This window comes from Amphibalanus amphitrite, unplaced genomic scaffold (assembly GCF_019059575.1).
Source record: "Amphibalanus amphitrite isolate SeventyFive unplaced genomic scaffold, NRLGWU_Aamphi_draft 001344F_arrow, whole genome shotgun sequence".
NCBI classification, from domain to species: domain Eukaryota; kingdom Metazoa; phylum Arthropoda; class Thecostraca; order Balanomorpha; family Balanidae; genus Amphibalanus; species Amphibalanus amphitrite.
In genome coordinates, this window is record NW_024882837.1 from 36,313 (window position 1) to 54,905 (window position 18,593).

At 54.7% G+C, this 18,593-nt stretch overlaps 1 protein-coding gene across 5 annotated transcripts in view; it reads right to left on the reverse strand.

The window, feature by feature from the left end:
• Window positions 1–1,740: 1,740 nt before the first annotated feature.
• LOC122372314 (arginine kinase Scy p 2.0101-like) overlaps window positions 1,741–18,593 on the reverse strand; it is a 34,419-nt gene continuing 17,566 nt past the window's right edge. For all 5 annotated transcript variants that reach the window (XM_043349378.1, XM_043349379.1, XM_043349380.1 and 2 more), the window contains exons 3-4: window positions 3,191–3,327; window positions 1,741–2,779 (exon numbers count right to left, since the gene is read on the reverse strand). In XM_043349378.1, the coding sequence (XP_043205313.1) occupies window positions 2,015–2,779; window positions 3,191–3,327 (902 nt within the window). In that variant the 3' untranslated portion in view covers window positions 1,741–2,014. The remainder of the gene's footprint in view (window positions 2,780–3,190; window positions 3,328–18,593) is intronic.

An 18,593-nucleotide genomic window follows, 5' to 3' on the forward strand; every position in this document is an offset into this window, starting at 1 on the left:
GGCGGAGTGGGGTCGGGGTCGCCTGAGGTGTGCCTTCCTATCTTCGCTCCCCAACCTGTGACCGAGGAAACATCAGTTTACCTCGTCCTGCCCAGTCATGATTAGGCACTAGGCAGTAGGCAGGATCATGGAATCGACAGTTCGGTCACAAGTGTGACTAGGCACTAGGCAGATGTCGACAGTACGGACACCTGCCTAGCCACGACTAGGCGATACGCAGAAGGCGGAGGGCGGCAGGGATGGCATCGGAGGTTGCCGCTCGACGGCCACTTTCGGGTAGATCTCTTTAATTCAGACCCATCCAGTGATGTAACTTGTAAGACGTGAGGTCTTAGGCTGAGACGGACTTTGGACTAGCCGTCCCGAAGTCGCACACGATCGTCATGACGGGATCAGGCGTTAAAAATTACAATGTATCGCGACGGAATCAGACATAACTACTGTGAGGTGGTGTGATTTGAACCGGTAGGGCCATATTAGCTACCATCAGCGCAGGAATGACTGGCGTGGGCTTGCTTCACTTCACCGTTCAAGCAGTTTCTCCAGTTGGCGTCTGGCTCCAAGTTCCAACTAAGCTGTCAGTTGTTTGGCATTGTTCGGTGATGTTGACAGCTAATAAAGATTGCGACAAAAGTGAAATCCGGACCCTGCGTCTGTTTGGCCACAACTCGAGAAGTCTCCGCGACCGAAATAAGTGCTAATCAGAAGTAAAACTACCGGCAGAATTCACATAGCACTTAGTAACATGTTTCCGACCGTGGTCGTCTGTTCAGCTCAGCTACTGGCTAATCCACTGTCGACAAGGGTGTTCCAGCTTCTCAGCTCCCTAACAACCTCGCATGGCTTGTAGCCAGCATCATCTACCAGGCAAACAAAGTCGCCTGCCTACTACAGTTCATACTCGACAGACGATAAAGTATAAAGCCCACCGCGTACTGAACTAGCACCTGTCATTCAGCGCCCCTCGAGACCGACCTGATCTCTGGTAACACACGCCGCGTTCCCCAGGAGCCAACAGTTTCCGTTTAGTCTCAGATCCCGGCTCCGTTGGTCGTATCCAGCGCCCCCCCCCCCCCCCCATCCGAGGAGGCAGCGATCCAGCCAGCTGTTCCAGCCATGTCAGAGGGTGCTGTCCTAATGAAGTGGTGGTGACATTCGGAGGCAGGTGCGTGGGTTGTTTGCGACTGCTCACGCAGGCTTGAACTCTCACCAGCAAAGACAGGAATAGATCCGGTTACAGAAAAATGCGCGCAACTGGCAGGGTAAATGAGCTTCGAAGAACGGAGAACCCCGTCTGCTCTCGAAGCTATTTATAATTCGCGTTTGTGGAAGCAACGAATTACGAACCATTTGTATCGAAATCTTTAGCCCTTCGTCCGGCTTTGCAAATTAAGCAGCGGCGGAAATTTGAGTTATAACTGATCCAATTTTAGAGCTGGAAACTGTTGAACACTGACCACCGCAGGCCATTCCCAACCAGAGTTCAATATAAAATTTCTAAGAAACCACTTAACTGTGCTTGCCAATTCAAACCTAGAGCAGGAGCTCAAGCACGGCTGAATCTGTTCGTTCCGACCACTGTTCTAAATATATACCCCGCGCATGTGATGTGCATGTGTTTATAGCTCGCGTCAACAGTTTGGAAAAACTTGCCACGCCCGTTGCAGACTATTAATATCACCCTACCCGTCTCTACTGATCTTCCTCCTCCAACATCCATTCCCCGATCAACAGACCACAGAAAGATCACATTTTATTAGCCAGCCGTCCTGCGCCGGCCTCGGCGCGGCGCCGGCAGCTCGGGGAGCGCTGCGGAATTGACAGACACCACGGGCGTCGACACTCTCTCACTCACTAACTCACACTCGAGCGCCGCGACGGGCCGGCGGCCGGCCGGCTGGGGGGTGGGCGGCGGCCGACACCGGCTCTCCGACCGGCGCCGGACCGCCACCCTCTCTCTCTCTCTCTGGATTCTCTCTCTCTCCCCCTCCCGGGGCTCTCCTCCGGCCGGCATCTAGAGTGACTTCTCGATCTTGATGAGCTCCAGGATGCCATCGTGCATCTCCTTGACGGCCTCGTACTCGGTCAGGCCCATGCGGCGCTTGTTGGAGATGTCGTAGATGCCGCCCTCGGCCTCGGTGTGCTCACCGCGCGTGCCGCGCACCTGGAGGTTGTACTTGGCCGCCACCTCCTCCAGCTTCTTCTTGTCGGCGGCCAGCTTGGGCACCTTGATGTGCACCGAGGCGCGGATGGTGGTGCCCAGGTTGGTCGGGCAGAAGGTCAGGAAGCCAAGCCGGTCATCATGAGAGAACGGAATGCGCTTCTCGATCTCAGTCGCCGCGTTGACCAGTCGCCGGTACACCTGGCCCAGGTCGCCGCCCTTCTGCATGCTGATGATGCGCAGGTGGTCCTCCTCGTTGCACCAGACCAGGAAGGTCTTGTCGTTGTTGTGGAAGATGCCGCGGCCGGTGGGCCAGAAGCGGCAGGCGTTGGCCGCCTGCAGGAAGCGGTCACCCTCCTTGAAGAGGAAGTGGTCGTCGATGAGCTTCTGCTGCACATCCTTGGCCATGCCGGTCAGCGGGTAGAAGGTGCCCTTCAGCTCGCCGTCCAGGCCGCTGAGCGTGGAGGAGACCTTGTCCTCCATCTCCTTGTACTGCGCCTCGGTCAGGCACGGGTTGAAGGGGTAGCCCTTCATGGAGCGGCCGCAGCGCACGCGCGTGGAGATGACGAACTGGCCCTCCGGGTCCACGTTGCCGACGGTGCTCACATCGCCGAAGTCCTACCGGGGGGAGGAGAGGAATGAGTTAGAGTCGGCACAATCAGTTCCGCACCAGGGATGACAGTTCCCCCTTCACAACAACCCATTGAACACATCACACACTGAAGGAATCGGGGGAATCGGGAATTTGACAAAACGAACATAATGATATCGCCTTCGATCAGAGTAACACAAATATGTTTTCGGCAAACATTAAGCACCGCGCGGATATCAACAACAATATTTCTCAGACTGATAAATAGATATATGCCCGAACGCATCTACCTTTTAGCACTTAAGCCGCATGGGCAGCTCAAGAAACTAGCTGACATCAGCCACTTTCCACACAAGTTCCCAAACCCATCCTTCGCTTCAGATTATCAAGAAACCTATCAATAACCTTAACCATCTCACGGCGCTATCTGTACTCACCTTGTTGGGGTGCTTGTCGGTCTTCTTGAATCCGCCGTGGTAGTCCTCAATGATCGGGTCGAAGAGATCGGCGAACACCCGGTAAGCCTCATCGTCCGGGGCATACACGCCGACGCCAGAGTCCAGGTTCTCCACGCCTGAGAAAGAGGGGAAAGGCGGGTCAGATCAGCTGCTGGTGTGGGTTTCTGATACCAGCTGAAGGGTGTGGGTCATACATATCGAAAGCTTGAAAGTCTGTTTGATACGGAGAAAAGTTAAAACGCATGACCGAAGCGAGCTTAACAGCAAAGACCAACAGGACAGGCTACATCACTAGCTTTTTATGTTCAGTCACTCGTCAGCGCGCATTTTTGGATCTATTTGCCATCCAGCAATCAATTTTTTCCAGCGGCCCCAGTCGCCACCGACCGCTTTGACCAAACTATGTAACTGTGCCACTGTGCATACCTCATCCATGGCATGCAAGTTGCCATAAACCATTCACACTGGTTCAGCGTCGGCTGCCGATCCTTCTCAGAACCAGACAGGAAATCGTTGTTTGTTGTTCCTGCACACCTGTCGTACCCGGCTCTTTTCATTCCCACCGGCCCATCCCTCCAATACCGCCGCCGCTACCCCTCCCCCCCCCCCCAGCGTGGCACCACCTGATGACTCATCCTGACCGTGACCTTCACAGACAGACCTCGGACACCGCCGGCCGCCGGCTCCGGAGTCCGTATATCTATAAACCTGCGTCGACCGGTTTAAGGCCGCCCCACACTGGAACTCGCATGCGGGTTGCGAGTTTCGGGTTTTCGGGTTTCTTCAAGATCAAATAATACAATCTAAGCTGAGTGACCCACACTACCATCTAACAAGCGAGTCTGCATGTTTTTAGCTTGCGAGCGACCTTGCATCGCATTTCAAAAGTTGATTTTGAGTCAACTTTCGATTTTCCTCGCTGCGAGATCTGCGAGTTCTGCGAGGTTTGTGGGTTTTTCGTTGGAGTCGAATTTTGGTTCGTTGCGCTGGTATTGCGACTATATGTAATTTTCTGAACGTGTACCGGCTTCACTGCATTCATGAAGTTACCATAGGGGAACGGTCTAATCACTCTATGAATTAGTATTATGCCCGCAAACTCAAAACCCGCAAACTCTCAACCCGCATGCGAGGTCCAGTGTGGGGCGGCCTTTAGGCGAGTCGCTGCCCAGACTACAGACATTCCTCTCATCTATCCCGTCCATAGCACGGTGTAATACTGAGAATCAACACCTAGCCAATAGACAGGAGACAGTGGTGTGACGCCGAGTCCGGCACCGCTCACATATGGCAGCACTAGTCACGCGGTCATATGGCAGCCTTCAGCCGGACGGACGGGGCGGGGCACACAGCCGGTCCGGTGGCTGCCATCCGTGACGACTGACGCCGTGAACCGGTGGACACGGGTAGAAACAGCACCGCGACCGGCAGGCGACGGGCTTAGGTGGGTATCAGCCAGGCCCAACCGCATCCCAGACGCCCGCGACTGCCAGCGGGCACACTGAGGCGACAGAAAACTTCAAGACTTCTGACATGTCAATGAACTATTTTAACGAAGGAGCATGACACTTGGCAAGGGGTGCATTTCTGTCAGCGGGGAAGACGCATTACAGAAAGGCGTGTGAGGAGTGGCAAAAAAAACGCCAAGTGATCATCAGTTACTATGCGAATTTCGGTAAGATTCACCGGAAGCAAAGATCCACGATCCTCGTTTTATATACTCACATGAGCATTGAGCAATGAATTTCGCGAGCAGAAAACGTGAGTAGGTAATATGATGTGTGGATACAAAACGATGCACGATGCATCATGCAAACTGCAAAAGCCAGCATTATGTTTCCTGCAGATGGCCATGAACGTAGCCGCTTCAGGATTTTGAGGTGATACCACAGTGTAAAGAAATGAGAGAAACAACGGAGCAAAGAAAATGCATACAAGACTAACATCGACACAAAACACGTGTCATGCAGAGACTTAACAGATCGTTTTCTGATCACCTCATTCATCCATAACCCGCATTCCAAATGAGTCGACGTAATGCCATTCAGCTCATTTTCTATGCCAGCCACACCTTTCGAGTTACGACCCTCGACAACTCGCAAACCGGCTTTGTCTGAACATACACCCTATCACCAACTGAACACACCTCCAGGACTGTCGCCAAGGTAACATCCTCCCCGACAACTCCCAGCATAGACTCCCGACACAGGACAGTCGCGGCCTGACGGCAAGTGCAAGATAGTGGCGGACGAGCAGACAGGCGGCAGCTGCATTGCAGAGGCCAGAACAGATCGGAAACATCGCGAAATACTGAGAGATTAACGAGCAGACCCGCACACCGCGATGGGAGACGACAAATACGTGAAATGGTTGATAAAAATGGATCAGAGAAGCCGACAAAGGAGCACAATAGTGCAGATTTGAACAGTCGTGACGATAGGGACAGAGCATTCCAACAGAATTCCAGCCTAATTAAATTAGAGATCAAGGATAGTTATGGTCTGAATAGCTTTTTGCAACCAGGAAAAATTTCGCATGGGTGGTCTCAACAGCTCCATCACAGGCTTATCACTTTCAGGGCGGCGTGCCAACTGACACATCACCCTTTCACCGCTCCGTCTTACTCCATCAGTCTGTCCCGCCCCTTCCAGCTGCAAACGACGCCATCCCCCTCCCCAACCCGTCTGTCGGTCTAATCTGATCTGTCCGGCCCGCCCTACCCCAACACACGCCGTCTGGCCCCAGAGCTTCCTGCGTGCGGCGCAGACCAGATGCTGTTGACAGACCAGTGCAGGGACTGCACGCACTGGCGTGTGGCGGCCTCGTGGGGCTGGGGTGGGGTCAGATATACGGAGGCGGGTGGAACGCTGCATGGCAGCTGGACGTAGGCACTAGATAGGGATAGTGAAACCGTAGTAAGGGCCAATGAGGATACGACGAGACACGAGTGCTGAGCCGTGTGTAGCCATTCAGCAACAGACTTCAGAACGTTAGGAGCAAAGACGGCAAATACTAGTCTGTGATCCCTCGACTCGTTCCAGCCCTGTGCCAGCTTCAAAGGACAGTCACCCCAACTGCTTAGCATCCGTCCAGCGTTCCATGCCCCAGTCTGACTGTTTTTACCGGCAGACGCCACCTCTGCAGGGTACGCGCCGCTCGGCGTGAGGCGCATACGTTGTCTGAAGACAATGGCAGACTGCCGAGACGTACTCACTGATACCGAGCGAGCGATCTAGCAGCTTCAGACGCCGATCTACTGTCGGCAGCAAAAAACTGCTGCTCCCGGCTCTCCCTTCATTCCTCCCTCCTCTCTCTCCCCCGACCGATAGCGGTTCCATCGATCGTAGAGAGCCGGGGAGGGGCAGAGGAGGGGAGCGGCTCGGCTCCCCCAGTGACGCACAGGTCAGCGACCCCGGCCGCTACCCAAGGTCACGGGCCGTCTAGACACCCCCGCCCCTCCCTCCTCCCCAACGGTCGACACGCAGGGGGGGGGGGGGGGAGCAGTCGTGAAAGCCGCACAGGAAATGCCAGAGATAATTGACACTTCGCGACTGGGCACGATTATAATGAATTCGTGGAAAAGCAATCGTGAGAAACCTTAGACGAGCAAGACCAAAGCCAATGCATCTATCGTGAAAATGATTCGACCAGTCTCATTACAATACTCCGTAGTTGGCGCCAGTTGATTTGTCAGCCAAGACACTTTCAGTCCTCAGTTCGCAGCAGGGGCCGACGGCCCTCCGCCATCAGCGTCTGTTGCTACCCAGACACGCTCCCATTCCTCGCAGTGATGGCGGCTGTCGGAGCAAAAACGCGACGCAGAGAGGGAGGGAGGCGTGTGGCGCACCGATCCACCAGCCAGCCAGCTAGAGCGACAACATCGCCGCCAAAAAGCCTCCGCCGTTCAGCGGTAAAAACGCAGACGCGACCGGGCGCCAGCGACGAGGTCGGTGAACCGAGCGAGCCAGGCGCGGCGCCACATGGGCGGTATGACGTGCCGTTCGCAGCGATGGGGGTAAAGAACCGACGGATCAGCGCGGCGGTGGCGTGCAGTGATGCACTGGGCCGTAACGTAGAGTCCAGTGGTGGTGACGGGCTGCCCTGAAGCCCACAAATGCCTGTCAGCACGGGAAGCCCTTCTATGACACCACAGCGTGGCTCAACATCAGATCCCTTCCACGTTTCTACGGCCGTACTACCCAGAGTCGCAACCTACGACGGGTAGGTAGAACGGCATTCCCTAGTTCTACTAGTAAATAGCACCTAACTAGTAGAACTATAGGTTCCACAAGTTCTAGTAGAACCCCTAGTTCTACAGAGCTACAGCACTAGAGTGCCGTCCCACCAGGAATAGTCACCACAGCCGTCACTCGTCGCCGTGGCGTCAGTGACGGTACCCGGAAGGGGCGGACCGACTGGCGCTTGTTTAAACAGCACGGCACAGAACCCACTCCGTTGGAGGCGGCAGGGCCCCGCACAGGACGGGCGAACGGACCGGGAAAGGGCGCTGGTCACTGAAAAACGCTGGGCGGGGAAGCAATGAGCAATGACAATTTCCAGAAGAATTTTAGCTAAATGAACGCTTGATCTTTACCAACACGGCATTTTGCACAAGTATAGAATTCAATACAAGAAATAGCTATTGTAAATACATGTTAAAAGCATCATTACCCACTGCACCAGCTTCAGCGATGATTTCAATCAGGGATAGGGACAGCCTATCGTCGATTAGGGGCTCGATTAAAGTGAGCAGACGGGGGCGACACAGAACGAGCAATCGAAAAGAACATGGGCGGTAGACGGCGGGCGGCGACAAGAGGAGGCCGGCGCGGCGAGCGAGGTGGCCTGAGACGGGACAGGGGCGCTGGGCCGGGCCGCGCCGAGATAGCGCACGACAAACAGAGGGGATGGAGCGGAGGGGAGGGGAGAGAGAGAGGAAACACGAGGGGTGACACAGTCGGCGACGCGAGCGCGGAGGTGAAGGAGGGTGTAGAGAACGCGTCGGAGTGACAGACGGCGAGAACGGAAAAGTGTTTAAGCGGAAAGCGTTCGAGGACTGAGGGCAGGACACACGTGGAACGGACATGACCGGTAAGTCATCGAATTTTGGTTCTCCTACGTCGACGTACTTCCAGCCACAGATGCCTGAATCATGTGGGCCCTTTTATGCGCCGGGTACGCCTGCGCTGTATCGGTGCAACAATTCAACATGCCTGAACCATGTTGACACAGTAAACCCGCCGTTCGTCAGGTATGCCTGAACTGAACCATATCGAAGCAGCGCCAAGCCACACATGCCTGAACCATGTGGGCTCTTTTATGCGCCGGGTACGCCTGAAAACCACATCGGTGCGGCAATGCAACATGCCTGATTCATGTTGACAGAGTAAAAGTCGCTGTTCGTCAGATATGCCTGAACCATATCGACGCAGCGCCAAGCCACACATGCCTGAACCATGTGGGCTCATTTATGCGCCGGGTACGCCTGCACCGTATCGGTGCGGCAATTCAACATGCATGAATCATGTTGACACAGTAAAACTCGCTGTTCGTCGAATATGCCTGAACCATATCGACGCAGCGCCAAGCCACACATGCCTGAACCATGTGGGCTCATTTATGCGCCGGGTACGCCTGCACCGTATCGGTGCGGCAATGCAACATGCATGAATCATGTTGACACAGTAAAACTCGCTGTACGTCAGATATGCATGAACCATATCGACGCAGCGCCAAGCCACACATGACTGAACCATGTGGGCTCATTTATGCGCCGGGTACGCCTGCACCGTATCGGTGCGGCAATGCAACATGCCTGATTCATGTTGACAGAGTAAAACTCGATGTGCGTCAGATATGCCTGAACCATATCGACGCAGTTTCAAGCCACACATGCCTGTCCCTGAACCATGTGGGCTCATTTATGCGCCGGGTACGCCTGCATCGTATCGGTGCGGCAATGCAACATGTATTAATCATGTTGACACATTTAAACTTGCTGTTCGTCAAATATGCCTGAACGATATCGACGCAGCGCCAAGCCACACATGCCTGAACCATGTGGGCTCATTTATGCGCCGGGTACGCCTGCACCGTATCGGTGCGGCAATTCAACATGCATGAATCATGTTGACACAGTAAAACTCGCTGTTCGTCGAATATGCCTGAACCATATCGACGCAGCGCCAAGCCACACATGCCTGAACCATGTGGGCTCATTTATGCGCCGGGTACGCCTGCACCGTATCGGTGCGGCAATGCAACATGCATGAATCATGTTGACACAGTAAAACTCGCTGTACGTCAGATATGCATGAACAATATCGACGCAGCGCCAAGCCACACATGCCTGAACCATGTGGGCTCATTTATGCGCCGGGTACGCCTGCACCGTATCGGTGCGGCAATGCAACATGCATGAATCATGTTGACAGAGTAAAACTCGCTGTGCGTCAGATATGCCTGAACCATATCGACGCAGTTTCAAGCCACACATGCCTGTCCCTGAACCATGTGGGCTCATTTATGCGCCGGGTACGCCTGCACCGTATCGGTGCGGCAATGCAACATGCAATAATCATGTTGACACATTAAAACTTGCTGTTCGTCAAATATGCTTGAACGATATCGACGCAGCGCCAAGCCACACTTGCATGAACCATGTGGGTTCATTTATGCGCCGGGTACGCCTGCACCGTATCGGTGCGGCAATGCAACATGCATTAATCATGTTGACACATTAAAACTCGCTGTTCGTCTGATATGCCTGACCCATATCGACGCAGCGCCAAGACACACATGACTGAACCATGTGGGCTCATTCATGCGCCGGGTACGACTACCCCGTATCGGTACGGCAATGCAACATGCATAACTCATGTTGACACAGTAAACTCGCGGTTCGTCAGAGATGCCTGAACCATAGCGACGCAGCGCCTAGCCACACATGCCTGAACCATGTGGGCTCGTCTATGCACCGGGTACGACTGCACCGTATCGGTGCGGCAATGCAACATGCCTGATTCATGTTGACAGAATAAAAGTCGCTGTTCGTCAGATATGCCTGAACCATATCGATGCAGCGCCAAGTCACACATGCCTGAACCATGTGGGCTCATCTATGCGCCCGGTCCGCCTGAACCGTACTGATGCGGCGATTCAACATGCATGAATCATGTTGTCAGTTAAATTCGCTGTTCGTCAGGTATGCCTAAACCATATCGACACGGCGCCCCGCCTGACTATGATGAAGCCAATGACGCTATTCGTTGGGTGCCGGGTGACGTCACCAGAACAAATGCACACATCAAAGCATTGTCGCCGTGATGGCCGCCGGGGAGTGCCAGCTGTGTTTTCGCGGACGGGGCTACCCCCACCCATTCCGCTGCACGCGCCCACCGGTCGGGCGGCCAACACTCGGCCGTCAGCAGTAATAGAGCCGTTACGTCACCGCCGCCGGGCGTCGCGGCGTGTAAAACCAACGCCAGTTCACGAGGGGGAGGGGAAGGCGCGGGAGGGACGCAGGGGTCACCTCTGTGGGGCCAAGTGGTTGACCTTTTGTCCGATAACACTGGGAAGGGACCCACGACTCCAGCAGTCGGTCGGGAGTTATTTGCACAGGATAACCCCTCACGCAGTCAGGGAGGACAAATGGACGCAGCGCCGTCATGGGAGACGGGGGGGGGGGAGGGCGGCCGGCCGGCGGGACACTAGGGTACCGGCGGTGCCCATATAAGGAGATATACGAAACGTTAACGATGTTTACCCGTCTGTGTGCACAGAACCACGGCCGCTTAGTGCGGCCAGCGGCGAACAGGCGCACATAGACGCTCGGCTCCGCGCCGAATTGGACTGCGCCCTCGCCGGGGGAATGGCCCCACCACAAGGATTATGGCGACCACCAATGGACGGCACACCACATCCGGCACATAATATGGCGGCTCCAGCGCCCGCCACGCCGGGCCACGCAACAGGACACGTGGCTGCGCAGCCACAGGCGCCTGCACCAACGACATATGCGTGGACCGGAGCCGGCGGTGACCGGGGACCGACCGGATATGGAGGGGAGCAGGCATGGCAGGGCACGGGACCAGGAACAGGCGGTGAACACACGGTGTACATGCACGCCACTGCCAACCGGCCGCCGCCTCCTCCCGCTGGAGTCGCCGGCGGTCCAGCGGTGGCGCCGCCGGCTCGGCCGTGGCAGGACCACGACGGCCGGGAGCGCAGTCGCCGCCGATCTAACCGCAGTGTCAGCCCGCCCCGGCGTAAACGGCGCCGTGACCAGTCGTCATCGTCGGAGTCATCGGAAGATGATGACACGGCAGACAGACGGGAGGAATATCGCATGACGCCGCTGCGGGCGCGGGGAGGAGCGGCGCCGGCCGATCTGCGCTTGCCGGCAGTCACAACCAAGGCAGCGAGGCAGCTGCGGAATCGGCGGAATTACGTGGCGGTGCGTGATGCGGCCGATCCGGTCGAACCAAGTCCCAACAATGTACTAGAATACATCGGTCGAGTGGCAGCGATCGTCACGCATACCACATACTACTTCCCACAGTGTGGGCTACAAGCGACGAGCTACCTGACGTGGCTGATCAGCCGGAGCGCCGGCCGCTCCCTGAGAGACGTCCAGACGGCGGACAGCAGGGCGAGGCAGGCAATGGCGCTGCGTCCCCGGGATTTCCTGACAACCCTAGATCTCGATCAGTTCTGGCCTACACGTGTAGCTTCAACAGCTACAACAGCAGAGCGAGCGGGGACGAATCACAAAGAGGTGTGCTTTCAGCACGTGCGCCGGAACAAGTGCACCACGCCGTGTCGCACGGGTCGCATCCACCCGCCATGCCAGACGTGCAATTCGACCCAGCACGCGACCGCCTTCCATGCCGCCTTTTCACCCCGAGGCACCGCCGGGTGGACGGCCGCTGACCAGCAGGGCGACGCACAGCGGGGCCGGCCATGGTTCGGTCCGCGATTATAGTCGGCGAGGGGGCAGTGTGGACGACAGGCCCGTCCCTGCTGATACGGGCGTGAACGTCGAGCGCCTTGAACGTTTGTTCAGTGATTGTCCAAACATACGGAGAGAGGTCGGGGACCTAGTGGTACGGCGGTTCCGGGAGGGAGCGGACATTGGCTACTGCGGACCAAGCCACGGACGGTTCACAACCAACAACCGCTCGGCCACCTCGCGAGTGATGGGAGTGTCCGCCGCGATAGAACGAGAAGTGCAAACGGGGTGCACCCGAGGCCCATTTGCATCACCGCCGTTCGAAAATTTCACGGTGAACCCATTGAGTGCTCGGGACAAGCCAAACGGGGACGTGCGCCTCATACTGGACCTATCCCAGCCAGTGGGCAGTGCTGTGAACGAGGGGATCGATCCAGCGGAGTTCCGAGTGGTGTACACCTCAATCGACGAGGCTATACGGCTCATTTATTTAGTCGGGGGCAAAAATGCCCAATTATTCAAGGCGGACATTAAAAACGCGTTTAAGTTAATACCGGTGCGGCCAGATCAGTGGCGACTGTTAGGGTTTCAATGGTCAAATGCGCTGTATTACCAGGTATGTCTGCCCTTCGGCGGTCGCAGCAGCCCACGGCTGTTCAATGACTTTGCAGACTGCCTGGAAAAGTTATTTCAGGCGAACGCTGGCGGTGTATTTGTGCGACACTACCTGGACGATTTTTTCGGTGTCGGACCCGCGTTTTCAGCGGACGCGGCAGAAACGTATGACAAGATACTGACTTTGTGTCGCGAGTTAAATGTGCCGTTGGCGAGTGACAAGTGTCTGCCTCCGTCCAATCGCATGGAGCTGTTGGGCGTCGTGCTCGACACGGACCGCATGACGGTTGCCCTGCCAGATCGGAAAGTGGCCGACCTCCATCAGGCGCTCGGAGCGCTGGCGGGCCGCCGGAAATGCACACAGCGGGAGTTACTGTCGTTAGTGGGAAAACTTATGCAGGCCAGCAAATGCGTGCCGCCCGGGCGCGCATTCACACGGCGATTACTAGATGCAGCTTATGCTGTGAACGGCTTGCAGAAACGCATACGCGTCAATGCAGCGATCCGGGCTGACCTGGACTGGTGGCGTTGCTACCTGCCGCTCTGGAACGGCAGCTTCCCTATGGTGCCACCTGCAGAAGTGGAGACCGCTACCGTGACCTTACACACGGACAGCTCGCGCTGGGGGATGGGGGCGTGTCAGGGCGGCGAATGGTGGTCAGCGGAATGGCCCGACGAGATCAAACAGGCGACCTCTCTGTCCATGACGTGGCTCGAACTCATCCCGGTCATGATCGCATGCCTCGTATGGGGAGACAACTGGGGAGGAAAACGGGTGCGCATTTACTCAGACAATATGGGCGTCATAGGAGTGTGGGGTAGGGGATGGTCCGGGAATGCACAGATAATGTCTTTGATCCGCCAGCTCCTATTCTGGACAGCATACAAGAAGTTCATTATCGACATCGCGTACGTCGCCACAAAACAGAACGGAGCGGCGGATGCGCTCAGCCGGAATGACGTTGCGCGTTTCCGGCGATTGCGCCCCCATGCATCGCAACGACCGGTCCCGTTGCCGTGCACGCTGCGCTCGTACTTGGCAGACCCTGTCGCCGGCGCCCATTGGCTAACAGGCTTTCAGCTCTAGAGTGCTGACCCCTGCTGTGTAACGGGGCGCATGTCCCCACCAGCCTCCTGCCTGGAATGTTGTTTTGCCTAGTCGAGAATACACGCCTTTTCTGTATATCCGTTTATACATTCTGCTCCGTTGGCGTGTTTGGCGTATTGTTACCGCTCAGGACACGAGCGGTTATACGAGTCGGGTGCAGACGGCCATCAACAGCCAAAGGTAATGCATGTGATTAGCGAACGGCATGAGACACCCTAATCAGGGATAGGGACAGCCTATCGTCGATTAGGGGCTCGATTAAAGTGAGCAGACGGGGGCGACACAGAACGAGCAATCGAAAAGAACATGGGCGGTAGACGGCGGGCGGCGACAAGAGGAGGCCGGCGCGGCGAGCGAGGTGGCCTGAGACGGGACAGGGGCGCTGGGCCGGGCCGCGCCGAGATAGCGCACGACAAACAGAGGGGATGGAGCGGAGGGGAGGGGAGAGAGAGAGGAAACACGAGGGGTGACACAGTCGGCGACGCGAGCGCGGAGGTGAAGGAGGGTGTAGAGAACGCGTCGGAGTGACAGACGGCGAGAACGGAAAAGTAACCCACCCTCCATCCCCAATTTATTGTTACGTTGATGATGATGATGACTATTATTATTATTTTTTATTATTGTTATTATTATTCTTACTATTATTAGGTAACGCATCCTAGCATCATTCGTCGTCGGCCCGTATTGTTACCGCTCAGGACACGAGCGGTTATACGAGTCGGGTGCAGACGGCCATCAACAGCCAAAGGTAATGCATGTGATTAGCGAACGGCATGAGACACCCTAAACCATTATTCGTTCCCAACCAATTACCGGTCCGCAGGATCGGTATTACATAGTCTGCTCTCCTCCCACCAGAGCACAATTTGTTCCAGTCTGCTCTCCTCCCACCAGAGCACAATTTGTTCCATATCTCCGTTCATCACGTCCCAGCCACCATGAACAAATACTGGGACCGGCGGGCGCCCCAGCGAACAGTGGGAAGTCGTGATTTGCGTCCCACCAGCGGGACAAGGGAGCAGCACTCAGCAGGGAAGAGACTACGGGTGGGACGCCGCCCTTAGAACCGTTGGTGATTCAAACAGTTTCGGCGAACTTCGCTGCACAAGGAGGGTGGATGGAGGGGAGTTTTTGCCCTTCAAACTGCTTCAGTTTCACGCCACGTCACGCGGAAGGGAGGGTGCCAACGGCCGCGAGGGAGGGGAGCGCTTTTTGTTCCAGCAGGGGAGCGGGGGGGAGGGGGAGGGGGGCGAGGTAAGCCAGTTTGGACCGCTGTTGCCACGCGAACCGCCGGACGCTTCGGACCAAATTTGGGTACCTATTCAGTGGCAAGCAAATGGAAAATCTGGTACAATTTACGGCATAATGACAGAGTCGGGTGGTCAATGAATATAACGCTCACGTTGTGAAATCCAAAGAGGCGCTGTCCCAATATTTGATAACTAAAAAGCGATACAGTATCTATACATTTGATTGACTGACCACGCCATGAATGCACCAACGACTGTTTGACTTAACGTTCACGTTATCTCAGGGTTTGATGTTTGTATATTTGTTCATGAACAGTTCGTGAACAATGTTTGTTTGTTTATTTGATAGTTTACGAATTTTAGCATTCCAGGTCACATGTTCACCAACGATTCTCTGTTCACGAACAGTTCGTGAACGTTCATGAACGTTCATGAACAAGTCATCATTTCTTATATCTTTCTAGCAATTGTTATCATACGGTGCATACACGACTGCAGACATGTTTTACATGTGAAAAATGCACCAGTCATATCTCAAGCACATGGAATCGTGATTCATAATTATTCTTGCAACGCATGAGGCTTAAATTGTGCATTTAAGACCTTGCATGACGTCATATAAGACGCTACTAAGGTTGTTTGGTGCAGTAAGGAGCTTTTCGCTAATAACTTCCGATCAAATTGAGCTAGCGAGTCGGTTGAGCCATCACTTAACTCAGAAAGAACTGCCACATCGAATGATATGCAGCATGACATCCTCCATGCAGCTTTGTGACCCGAGTGGCTTTGACCTGACCTTGACCTGAGGTCAACATCCTAAAAAGACCTAATCCAAACAAAAAGTATATCATTCGACGCGCCTGGCCACGACGAGCACGATGGTGCCACAATCGCGGCTCTACCCCCATTTGTGGCGAAGTTATTTACCAAAAACCAAACCCCTAATTTATGACACTTGACCTGACCTCCAGGGGTCACCGGTTGGTGCAAGACATTGAAATCAGATACCAATCTCTTTGGTTCGTAAAGACGCACACGCTGGCTTTTTCCGCAAGGTTCTATCTCAATTAGGAGCGAAATGACTAGGGAGGGGGTCTTATCTACCCCCTCTTTATGGTGTTCGCGAACAGTTCATGAACGTTCGCGAACTGTTCGTTGTTTGTTTACCAAAATTTGACCGATGACGTCACTTGTTCGCGAACACATTTGTTCGTGAACAGTTTGTTTATGTTTGTTTATTTGAAAAAATAAACAAACACCAAACCCTGCGTTATCTTGTTTACTTTTTTTAATCTCATCTACAACAAACAATCCTTGTTGAAATCAAGAGACCCTTCAATTCATCGATTTCGCAATTTTCCTGCGCCGAGCTCAGAGCTGCATACCAAATTATTCCACGATACAAATTCAAACTGAAATTAAACCTTATCATCCTTGTCATATCAAGCCCATAATTTCGTTTCGGCCAAGCCACGGACATGGCCTGCGCCTCATTTCTACTTTGTCGAGATTCCTCCTGTTACTGCGCGGCTCAGCCAGCAAGGACCAGGGCCGGCAGCCGGGCCCTGGCCTGACCACTGAGCTGCCTTTGACGTCAGAGCTCATCGACCCAGGCTCAGCCCCCGGCCGGGACCACACGATAGGCGAGCGGCGCCCCAGCGGCAGCATCAAACGGATTCTCACTGCAGATATTTCCAGCTCCAGAGCCGGAGGCGGAGGTCAGTGTGGGACCGTGCAATCACGGACATTGTGAGCGGAAGGGAAAGAGCGAGAATCGTATGTCGGAAGTGTTAGGCCATTAAAGAGCCTAACCCAGAACGGAAATTAACTGACCGAACAGGCCAGGTGCGAATCAGAGCTGACAACAAAACAAAGGCACGTACAGCAAAAATGACGTGAGGCTGAAATCAGGTCTCAAGGCCATGCTCGGTCGTGTAGGCGGCTTTCCAAAGGCTGACTGGAATGCACTGTTGTGGGATCAACACCAAGGCTGAACCGAACTAAAACGCTGCCTCAACCGGAGATGTTTTGTGGATGTTTGTCACGACCGGGGAAAGTTAACCGGTCCCGTAGTTCAAATGCTGCGAGTCAATTAGGCAACCGGCGAGGAGTCTCAGCGCGGAAGTTCACATTTTCAAGCGTTTACTAGCGGAGAAAACTGGAAACTGATGCAGCACGAGGCGCAAGCAAGCTTTTCAATGCCTGATGACTGAATGAAAAAGCACCAGCCGTAACATGCAACGAATCTACCAAATTCAGCAGTATCCATTGAACATTTGAGACATCACTAGCCCTTACGTCCAGCAAGGTCACCAACCAACTTTCAATATTCACATCAAACTGTTGGCAGCACCAGAGCGCCGCCAGGCCGTCCCCTATCTTCCACCACAGCGCCCGATCAGACACATTGCAGAGTCTGGCATCAACGTTTGCCGCCGCGGTATACACTGTCGGGTGTGGTCCGATAAATAAACACCGCCTATCACGCCCCGGGGGTCAGCCCGAGGCGGGCCACGCCCCCCGCTGAGCGGCCGTGACGTGGACAGGGGGGGGGGGGCTTGGTGTGGGGTGGTAGCCGAGGCAGACACAAATCGCATGGCATTATGCCCTATGCAGCTCTTCCAGTAGTTTGTTAGAGAATATCTATTCTGTAAGCACGAAGCCTCTAGAGAGTCTGAGAAGCTATACTCCCAGTGGTATTATCAGCCGAATAGCTTTATAAGCCGTGAATTAGAATCATTTTGAGTAGACAATTTCAACAAATGGATGACATTTTGTCAGCCTGATGAAGCCATACATATCTGTACAAACGTAAGTCATTGAAATTCAACCCACAGATCCATATAATTCATCCCAAAGTTCCCACATTGATTCAGTGGGAGTTGGCCAAGGCGGCAGCGTTTTTGCCACGCAGAGCCGCCACTGCTCCGAGCAGTGAGCGCGGGCCGGCCGGATGGGCTCGAGTGAATGGGGCCCGCCGGGCCAGTCACGAGTGTGGACTTTGTACCGGCGAGAGCCCAGTCGCACACAACGGCGGAAGAGCGGACGGCGGTCTCTGAAGGAAGGCTACAATGCGCGCTGTGTGCTATTACGACAGCTTCTGGAGGACAGAGACTGAAGCCTTGTGAAGTTGGTTTACAAACACATGAACCATGGAAACAATATCGCCACAGAAAAAGAATACTTCCACGAAATGTTTGACCCGCCATGGGTCATGGGACGGCCCCTCGGCACTGAGTTTAGTCTGTCATTGGGGCACCCCTCGACCGGTCTTCATCTGGAGATACCGTTAGCCGTACCGTTCACAGCATTCGTCAAACAGCCAAACTGGGCGCTATCTTACAGTAATATCAGGCTCCAAGGCATGGACCCATTGCATCAGAAATAGCAACGGGAGATACCCATCAATACACCGCTAAACAACGATCAACTTCGACAGAATGCTGAACGTCAAGAGTT